The sequence below is a fragment of the Orycteropus afer genome, unplaced genomic scaffold (genome assembly GCF_000298275.1).
Source record: "Orycteropus afer afer isolate SDZICR_OR568_19922 unplaced genomic scaffold, OryAfe1.0 scaffold00013, whole genome shotgun sequence".
In the NCBI taxonomy this organism is placed as follows: Eukaryota; Metazoa; Chordata; class Mammalia; order Tubulidentata; family Orycteropodidae; genus Orycteropus; species Orycteropus afer.
The window spans coordinates 6,117,365-6,127,938 of record NW_006921600.1 but is presented as its reverse complement, the minus strand read 5'-3'; the positions used below and the strand labels follow the sequence as shown (position 1 = coordinate 6,127,938).

The window sequence follows — 10,574 nt, the reverse complement described above, 5'->3', positions numbered from 1 at the left end:
GATGGAAACAACCTAGGTGTCCATCAACTGAGGAATGGATAACCAAACTATGGTACATAGACACAATGGAATACTATGCAACACTAAAGAATAATGTAGAATCTGAAAAACACCGCATAACATGGATGAACTGGAGGACATTATGCTGAGTGAAATAAGTCAATCACAAAAGGACAAATATTTTATTAGTCTGTTATTGTAAAATTTAAGGAAAGGTTTATCTATAGGAGGAAATTTTCTATGTTGGTTACCAGGGGTGAGAGGTGGGGGAGGGAACACTGTTAGATAGATAGAGATAAGTACTGATTTGGGTGAAGAGAAGAGCATTGTACCAAATGTGAGTGACCAATATTGCACCATTGAGGATGAGAAAGACAGAGAGAAGTACATGGGAGGTACAGACAACAAATACTAACACTTTTACACATACAGTACTGCATTGTCAGTGAAGGCAAACATGGGTATATGGGAGGATAGATGGTGGGCAGGCTGAATGATTAGATATGTCTATGAAATGGGGAGTGTATCCAAGATCATACATAGGGTTGGCAGACAATGGTCCTATAAGTATATGTGAATGAGCAGAATTCCCAGATGTATAGTAGAGCTGACAAGGGACAAGGTTGTGGTCACTGCTTGGTCACAGCCAGCTACCCAGAGGGACAGAATAGTTGAACCTGCGGGCTTGGGACCATAGTTGCAGGGGACATCAAACTCAATTGGCATAACATACTATACAAAACATTGTTCCACCGCCTACTTTGGTGAGTAGCGCCTGGGAGCCTAAAAGCTAGCAAGCTGCCATTTAGATGCTACAATGGTTCTCTCCTCATCCAGAGCAAAGAACAATGAATAAAACCAAAAAGTCATGGAAATAATTAGTCCTAACGACTGGTACACCATCTGATCTGCAGCCTATACAACTATGAGACCAGAAGAACTAGATGTTGCCCAGCTACCACTGTCATCCCCTTAGAAGGGGATCTATGTAGGAGATCCTTGATAGAGAGGGAGAACAATGTGGAACAAAACTCAAAATCATTTGGAGGAAAATAAAAGGTGGGGGGAGGCCAGGTTTGCTGGTCTGACAGAGCCTGGTGGAACCACCGAGACTATGGTCCCTAGCTGCCCTTCAGGCCTGGAATTGAACCCACACCTGTGGTTTCCAGCCAAACAAAAGACAGGCATATGAGTTGAACATTTACCTCAGGTAGATACTCCCCTTGGAATGAACAATCATGGATGAAAGAAGAGCTGCTTATGCACAGGGAGACAGCTCAGGCGACAGGAGTCCATGGAGAGATGGACACAGGGAAGAGGTAACTATGGGGAGGAAGTGGTAAACTGTGTTGCATTGTGGTAAACTGTGGTCAATATCTTGAGACAAAGTATATGTGAACTGCTGTATGGAAAGTGAATTTGCTCCGTAAATCTTCACCCAAATCACAATTAAAAAAAAAAAGAAGAAGAAGAAGAAGAAGAAGAAAATTGTAGTTTCCCATGAGGTTGCTCATTGTTTTATTTTGGGTCACAAAAGTGCGAAAACAATTTTCAAAGAGATCAAAGAAAATGTCTGATGGATTCAGGGTCATGTAGCATGTTCTTTGGGACTTGGCAAGGATTGTGAGGCTGGCATAGGACTGGGCAGTGTTTTGTTCTGTTGTGCATAGGGCTGCTATGAGTCAGAGCTGACGGCACCTAACAACAAACAGTCTGACACGTAGAACTACAAAATAATAAATACATAACCCAACCCAACCAAACCCACTGCAATTGAGTGGTATCTGACTCATAACGACCCTTCCTTGGGTTTCTGAGGCAGTATCACTATGGAAGTAGATTGCCCAACCTTCCTTCCAAGGAGTGGCTAGTGAGTTTGAACCACAAACCTTCTGGTTAACAATCAAATGCCTTAGGCACTATGCTACCAGAGCTCCTAATAAATATGTAAGATTTTACAAATGGCAAAGTACTATAGCCTAGCCATCCTGTTTGGTGTGTACTGTGAAGATGCCTGTTTTATGGCTGAGGAAATGGTGGCTCAGAGAGTTGTGCACCTGCATTGAGTCTCATAACCATTAATTAAGAAACTATGCCTTGGACATTTCACTTCCCAGCTGCCCTCAGAATGGACTTTCCAATTGCTCATTTCCTTGCTTTTCCTGAAAATAGAAATAAAATATTTTATTGTTTATTTAGGGAACCGTAATTCTCAGTGACAAATATTGTCTTTGTTTGTTAGTGCTGCTATAACAGAAATATCATAAATGGGTGGCTTTAACAAACAAATTTATTTTCTCCACTTTTAGGAAGCTAAACATACAAATTCAAGGTGCTGGCTATAGGGAAAGTGTTTCTTTCTGCCAGCTCTGGGGAAAGGTTTTTGTCTCTTTTCAGCTTGTAGAAGTTCTTGGTTCCTTGACAGTCTTCACGTGGCAAATATCTTCATTCACTTCCATTCGTGCTTCCTTCTCTGTGCCTAATCTGTTCACTTTATATCTCGAAGGTGATTGGCTTAGGACATACCCTACCCTGATAATTGTCCCGTTAACATAACAAAGAAATATCTATTCTCAAAAGGAGTTATATCAATAGGTATAGGGGTTTAGGATTTATTATACATGTTTTTGGGAGATGAATTCAATCTATAACACATACAGTGTTCTTACACACACTCCATCTGGTCTCTGTCACTTAGGTTCATGTCAGGAGTAAATAGCATCATTGTCACCAGAACCAAAACAAGTCAACAAATGCACCTTCCAGGCTCTTGTATTCTGCCTTGCTGATTCTGCTGTGTCTTACTGACTTTTCTGTGTCTGAGTACTTCTTAAATTAAATACCAAGAAAAAAAAAAAACATGAGTTGTTGCGTTGCCTCCCACTCATGGCGACACTGTGTGTCAGACTGTTTGTTGTTAGGTTCCGTCAAGTCAGCTCTGACTCATAGCAGCCCTGTGTGCAACAGAACAAAACACTGCCCAGTCCTACACCAGCCTCACAATCCTTGCTATACCCGAGCCCATCATTGCAGACACTGTAGAACTGTGAAATTATATACAGATGAAAAAATAATAATAACTCAAAAAGTTTCTTAAAAGCTAAATTAGAAGTTAGGAGTTCTTGGGTGGCACAGTTAAGCATTCAAGTACTAGCCGAAAGATTGACAGTTAATATCCACCCAGCGATGCCTTGGAAGACAGGTCTGACAATTTCCTTCTGCAAGGGAACAACTTTGAAAACCCTATGGAGCAGTTCTACTCTGTACACATAGGGTCTCTATGAGTCACCATCTACTCCACAGCAACTAACAACAGGCTAGAAGATGAATATCTGAATTTTCAGCAACAGCGTTTGTGTATAAAATCAAGCACATCTAGTGCCTCTGAAATATACTTTGATTTATGGAGTTTCAAATATTAATTTTTAGAGGCTTATCTATATACAATGCCATCTGGCACTGCATTATTTGCTTACTTACTTTAATTCTAAGACTATGAGTATTATAAAACATTTGTCTTCTATTTCTCAAATAAAATGAACAGAAGATACACACACACACAAAACAAAATGCTTACCCCATGTTGATATTTCTTTCTCTTTTCTCTACATGTATGTTCCAGGTGGGAGAGTTCAGAGCTCATGCCGCTGAGTGGACAGCCAATGTCACAGCTGAATTCAAAGAAACCAGGAGGCGGCTGAGTGTGGAGATTTATGACAAATTCCAGCGTGCCACCTCCATTAAACGGAAACTCTCAGCAGAACTAGCTGGAAACCACAATCAGGAGCTGACCCCTTGTAGGAGGACCCTGTCAGTGAACCACTTGACCAGCGAGAGGGATGTCTTGCCTCCCTTACTGAAAACTGAAAGTATTTATCTGAATGGTTTGACACCACACTGTGCTGGCGACGAGATTGCTGTTATTGAGAACATTAAATAGCTCTGTCTTTGAAGAGCCTTAGACATAGCCATAGGTGAGGACTTCTATGTGCTCTTTATGACTGTTGCTGGTAGCATTTTTAAAATTGTGCATGAGCTCAAAAGAGGGAATAAAAATAGATATATCCATCATGGTCATCTGCCATCAAGAGAATTTGGAATTCTGAGCCAGCACTCTCTTTTCAATGATGCTTGTTGAATGACCCACTGTCTTGGACAAGTGGAAAACAAGCAATGTCTGATGCCTTTTGTGCCCAGACTGTTTTCCTCCCTCTTTTCCTAATGTGCCATAAGGCCTCAGAATGAATTAAAATTGTTCTTGGTAATAATGTAGCTTTGAAGGATCAGTCCTTAACTTTTCAGGGTCTACCTAACTGAGCCTAGATATGGACCATTTATGGATGACAACATTTCTTTTTGTAAATGGCAAGAAATTCTTATGCAGCCTTTTACCTAAGAAATTTCTGTCAGTGCCTTATCTTATGAAGAGAAAGAACCTTTCTAGCTAATATGTGGTTTCTCCTTCCCCACCCGCACCCCTAGGCTCACCTCAAAAATCCTATACCCAGTACCCCTGTTTCAATACTATACTCTATTGAAAACAGTGTGTAAAATGACTGAAGTAAGGATGCCCGAAGAATGAATAGATGCCAAGTTAGATGGACATTGAAGTAACACTCAGAAACCCTAGCATTAACAGCACTGCAGAGAAACACAAAGACGGCCCCTCTGAGTATTTACTTGACTCAGGTACCAATGGTACATAAACATCCATCTCCCATAAACCCATTGCTGTTGAGTCAATTCTGACTCGGAGCAACCCTAAAGGACAGAGAAGAAATACCCTGTAGAAATAGGGTTTCGAAGGCTGTAATCTTTACAGAAGCAGACTGCCACATCTTTCTTCTGCAGAGTAGCTGGTGAATTTGAACCCCTCACCTTTTGGTTACTAGCCAAGCATTTAATCATTACACCACCATGGTTCATAAGTGCAGTATAATTATTACCAGGACTGTAAAATTGGCTGCTCCCAAATTTTTCCTGGCAGTATTTGGAATTTACTATTTAATAATAAAGAAACATTTTTTAGAAAAAGTGGAAGAGAATCCATATATAAATGATCTACCAGAAGAAAACTGTTAAAAATGAATATTACTGAAGGTGATTTGTGACAGTTGATGTGAATTTCCATTCTGATGAAAAGAAGAAAGCAAAACAATGTGTTATGAGCACATACTAATAAACATTATACTGCCAGCATCTATTTGCTTTTCGATGTACAAGAAGCTTATGTGATTTTTTTTCCCTTGGGTAACTTTTACTACACAAGGGGAGGTGATGCAGCCGTCAGAGGAGGGCACAGCCATAGCCTTCTATGATTGTTCCTCTGGACTCGTGACTGAGTGTGAGGGCAGAAGCTGAAACTGGGATCACTGTGACTTTGCACATGGAGAAATGCAGATTGCAGGCATATTTCATCTCTGATATTAGAGAAAAAGCTGTTATAGCACAATTTAAATCTTGAGAGTTTTTTATTTTCTGGTGTTTTTTTCTTTTTCTTTCTTTGCCTTTTTTTTTTTTTTTTTTTTAGATAGAAAAGGCTGATAATCCCCTTTAGTTTAATTTTATATCCTATAAGTCTTTGGATGTTTCCAAGATTCAGAAGAAATTCAGTAATGGCACCCAATAGATTGCTGCCTTTTCCTTTATTTCCATATTTAGGTCTGTTGTACATTGTGTATGTAAGTTTTAAAATACAGAAAGAAAATTATTTACCTAAAAGTAATTGGCAAAAGTGATTTTCTTTAATTTTCTTTTTTTTCTGAATAAGTGATATTCAGATTAAAGTTTTAAAAAACTAATAAATGCAAAATCATTTTAAAAAGTGCTTATTTTCCAAATTTAAATTTAAGTTAGAAGTGTAAATATTCAGTTAACTTGTTGAAGGTACTTTTATAGACTTTAAAAAAATCTAACCAAAATTTTAGAAAGTCAGGCTCTTTTAGAAAGAAAGCTACACTCATTTCCTCAATAACTGTTCTGAAAGTTCATATGGTGGAATGCACCATGTATAAACTGTGAATTGTACTGAAAAATAAAGTTTGTAATTAAAGTCAGCTTTTTCTGAGTCTGCTGTTTGCTGCTGAGAATTTAGATCTGACTGAGAATTTAGATTTGACTCTGACTAAATAGAATTCCAGGATGTTATTTTTCATCCTGTGCTCTCTATGGTTCCTTCAATAACAATTTCTTTAAACATTCTGATGCATTACTATAAACATATGGGATATTCTTATTGTTATTTTTGTGAAGTGTCATTGAGTCCACTGAGACTCATAACAACCCTGTGTACAACAGAACAAAACACTGCCCAATCCTGCATCATCCTCATAATCCTTGCTGTGCTTGAGACTATCGTTGCAGCCACTTGAATTCATCTTGTTGAGGGTCTTCCCCTTTTTCACTGATGCTCTACTTTATCAGAAAGCTTTGGTGGCATAGGGCCTAAGGCATTTGACTGCTAATCAGAAGGCTGGCAGTTCAAAACCCCCCAGCCGCCCCTCGGAAGAAGATTGGACAGTCTACTAGTGATACAACCTCAGAAACCCAAGGAGGGGTCTCTATGAGTCCGATCCGACCTACAGCAGTGAGTTTGGTTTTTGGTTTTTGGCTACTTTATCAAGCATGATATCCTTCTAAAAGGACTGGTCTCTTCTGACAACACAGCCAAAGTAGGTGAGACGAAGTCTGGCCATTCTCACTTCTAAGGAGCATTCTGGCTAGACTTCTTCCAGGACAGATTTGTTCAGCCTTCTGGCAGCATGGTATTTTCAGTATTCTTCCCCAATACTGCAATTCAAAGACATCAACTCTTCTTTGGTCTTCCTTATTCATTGTTCAGCTTTCAGAAGCATATGAGGTGATTGAAAATATGGCTTGGGTTAAACGCATCTTAGTCTTCAAAGTGACATTTTTGTTCCTAAACACGAAGAGGTCTTTTGAAGCACATTGCCCAGTGCAGTACATCTGATTTCTGATTTCTTGACTGCTGCTTCCATGGGTGTTGACTGTGGATGCAAGTACGATGAAATCCCTGACAACTTCAATCTTTTCCCCATTTATTATGATGTGCTTATTGGTCCAGTTGTGAGGATTTTCGTTTTCTTTATGTTGAGATGTAATCTATACTGAAGATTGTGGTCTTTGATCTTCATCAGTAAGTGTTTCAAGTCATCTTCACTTTCAGCAAACAATGTTGAGTCATTTGTGTATGATAGGTTGTTAATGAATCTTTCTCCAATCCTGATGCTGTGTTCTTCATATAGTCCAGCTTTCTGGATCATTTTTTACAGTAACTGCTAATCAAAAGCAAATATCCTGAAATTTCATTTTGAAATATGTTTTTTAAAAATAGCAAGTAGATACAAGGTTATGTCTAGTAAATTATATTATATCTATATCCAATTTTATCTTCGTTAGACTTGTCTTGAGAGTGAAGTAGGCTCAATACTGAACACAGGTACCAGAATGTTTTTTGTAAGAAGAAAATCAGGCATCCCAGTAGTATTGCAGCCTGTTTTTAGGTGCTGTCAAGTCTAATAGGTTCCGACTCATAGTGAACCTGTACAACAGAACAAAACACTGCACAGTCACAGCCTAAAGAAGGGAATGTTAATCAATCTTTTAAATTCCATGCTGCAAATATTGGGACTATATGGTAGCATAGTCCCTAAGACACTTGGCTGCTAACCAGATGGCTGGCGGTTCAAACCCACCAGCCACTCCTGGGGAGGAAGGTTGGGCAATCTGCTTCCGTAGTGATACTGCCTTGGAAACCCAAGGAGGGGTCGCTATGAGTCTGATCCGACTTCATGGCAGTGAGTTTTTTTTTTTTTTTTTTTTTAATACATTGTCAGTAGCTTACACAAATTTATTGATTCATTTCTAAGTACCTCAATAAGGAGCCCTGATGGTGCAGTGGTTAAGCTCTTGACTGCTGCTGAAAAGTCAGCTGCTTGAACCCACCACCTACTCAACAGGAAAAAGATGTGGCAATCTGGTCCTATAAAGTTTACAGCCTTGGAATCCCTTTTGGGCAGTTCAACTCAGTCCTTAGTATAGCTTTGAGTCAGAATCGACTTGATGGCAACAAGTAAGCACCTATTCAGTGAATATCCTAAAAATGGTCCCCAATGTTATCTTAAGGATTGGGGGAAAGTCTGAGAAAAATGTGTACATTAGTTGACATTACCTTTGTTTTTTAGTTTTGTTTTATTTAATTCTTATAAAAAGAACATTGATAAATTATTTTTCAACAGTCTAGAATATTCTAGTGAGTTTATTTCTTCATTAGGCCAATTTAAAAGTTTAGTTTTACCCTGAATTATATTGGGGTGGAGAGAATTAAATACTAGAACTAGCCAGAATCAGGAATAACTGGATATGTGTGCTTAGACTAGTATTCTAGACAACACTCTCTCTCTCTCTGCCTTACAATTACTAAGTATAGAAGTGGTTTGTTTGGAATTCTTTCACTTTTGTACATAAATCCATGTACTTAGCTACACAGTTCATTTCATGCAGATTTCTTTCTATATTTTACTTTTGCAATAAAGGAAAAAAGTAAAACTTCAGAAGCCAATAGGGAATCGAATAATTTGCATTTTCCCCTTCAAAAAAAAAAATAAATAAATAAAATGAGAGCGATGTGTTGGGGTTTGTTTATTCCTCAAATTATAAGGGGCACATGACATTTAAGAAAGACTGAATTACACTTATTTCTGTGGCAAGAATAAGTAGAATTCATTGATTCTTGAAGCTAGATTCAGAAGTCTAAAGCAACTGAAATAAATTTTAGATATCACACCCCCCCAAAAAAAAATTAGACACTCAGAAGACTTGAAGTAATTGTTAAGAACTGGATGGAAGTCTTGGAAAATTTTGTTTTGGTTTCTTAATGTTTACACTTCTAATAAAATAAGGAGCTCTGGTGGCATAGTGCCTAAGGCATTTGACTGCCAACTAGCACACTGATGAGTCAAACCTACCAGCCACTCCATGGAGGGAAGACTGAGCAATCTACTTCCATAAAGATTTACTGCCTCAGAAACCCAATGTGGGTCACTATGAGTCAGAATTGACTTGATGGTAGTGAGTTTGGTTATTTTTGGAGTTTAATAAAATAATAACTTATTTGTGATGTAAGTTCCTTATTAAAGTGTGATTCTCAAATTGCTTTGTGAAAGATTTAAACTTATTTAAATACTCTTAACCCTATTAAAATTATATTCATTATTATATGAATTTTGCTACAGCTTGAATTTGCTCAGTGCTTGTTATAGACAAACATATTGGCTTATACATCCTCATGTGGTCACTGCCATAGTGGCATGGAGTTATGTAGTGGTAACTTTTGATAGAAACTCTTAGGGGTAGCTTGTGGTTATCCTAATAAGACATAAACCTTCATAAACTCCAGGTGATTCCTTTAATCCCACCCCAATCCAACAATTTATAGAGCTTTTATTTGATACAGAGTGACTTTCCTGACCATATTTCAATTGTTGTTGTTAGTTGCCATCAAGTCAGCTCCAACTCATGGCAACTGTATGTATGTTGTTGTTGTTATGTGCCGTCGAGTCAGACCCAACTCAACTTGGGTTTCCAAGGCAGTATCACTATGGAAGTAGATTGCCCCATCTTTCTTCCAAGGAGCGGCTGGTGGGTTTGAACTGCCAGCCTCTGGTCAGCAGTCAAGTGCTTTAGGCATTATGCTACCAGAGCTCCCAACTCTATGTATAGGAGAATGAAATGTTGCCTGGTTCTGTGCCATCTTCACGATCATTGATACATTTCAATTTCTTGTTCCTCAAAGACAAGAATCAGTTCAATGGACCAGCAGTGCTGACCCTACTCTTTTGTCTTGACTCAATACCATTTCTTTACTAAACCCCTGATTTACCTATTTCTACTATTCATAAAATCATTTATTATCTTCCTATTATTATCACTATACAGTACTTTTTCTATGATCTGCTTGTCTCAATTTACAACTATTTTTTCTTCTTATTGGGTATTCCTTTCCAAAGTGTTTCTGTACATTTACCAAAAACTCACTGCCAAGTCTGTTTTTTGTTTGTTTGTGTTTTTAATTTTCCTTCCCTTCCCTGGTAACCAACAAAGAAAATTTCTTTCCTTGTGATAAAACTTTCCTTGACTTTTTATGGTAATGGACTGATAACATACTTGTCCTTCTGTGATTGACTTATTTCACTCAGCATAATGCTATTCATGTTCATCCACATTATGAGGTGATTCACTGATTCTTCATTATTCTTTAATGTTGCATAGTATCCCATTGTGTGTATGTACCTTAATTTCGTTGCCCATTCACTGCCAAGTCTTTATTCTGTTCACACACACACACACACCCCTATAATCTTAGACTTGGCTTTCTCTCTGTGCTCTAAATATATCTAGCTAACTGCCATTAACATCTCCATTTCTCAAAGGTATAATTTTCCTCAAATCTGGCCTTCTTCATCACAAGGCTTTGCTGATGCTGTTCTCATTGTCTGAGATGCTCACTCTTCTGATGCTCCTCAACCTTTTCTACCTAGTAAACTCCTACTCAT

General features: G+C 38.3%; 1 protein-coding gene across 1 annotated transcript in view; it reads left to right on the top strand.

Annotated features, from left to right (window-relative positions):
• Positions 1–3,940, top strand: part of KCNK2 (potassium two pore domain channel subfamily K member 2) — a 293,468-nt gene extending 289,528 nt beyond the window's left edge. The window contains exon 7 of the mRNA XM_007952567.2: positions 3,623–3,940. Within this exon, the coding sequence (XP_007950758.1) occupies positions 3,623–3,940 (318 nt within the window). The remainder of the gene's footprint in view (positions 1–3,622) is intronic.
• Positions 3,941–10,574: the final 6,634 nt, after the last annotated feature.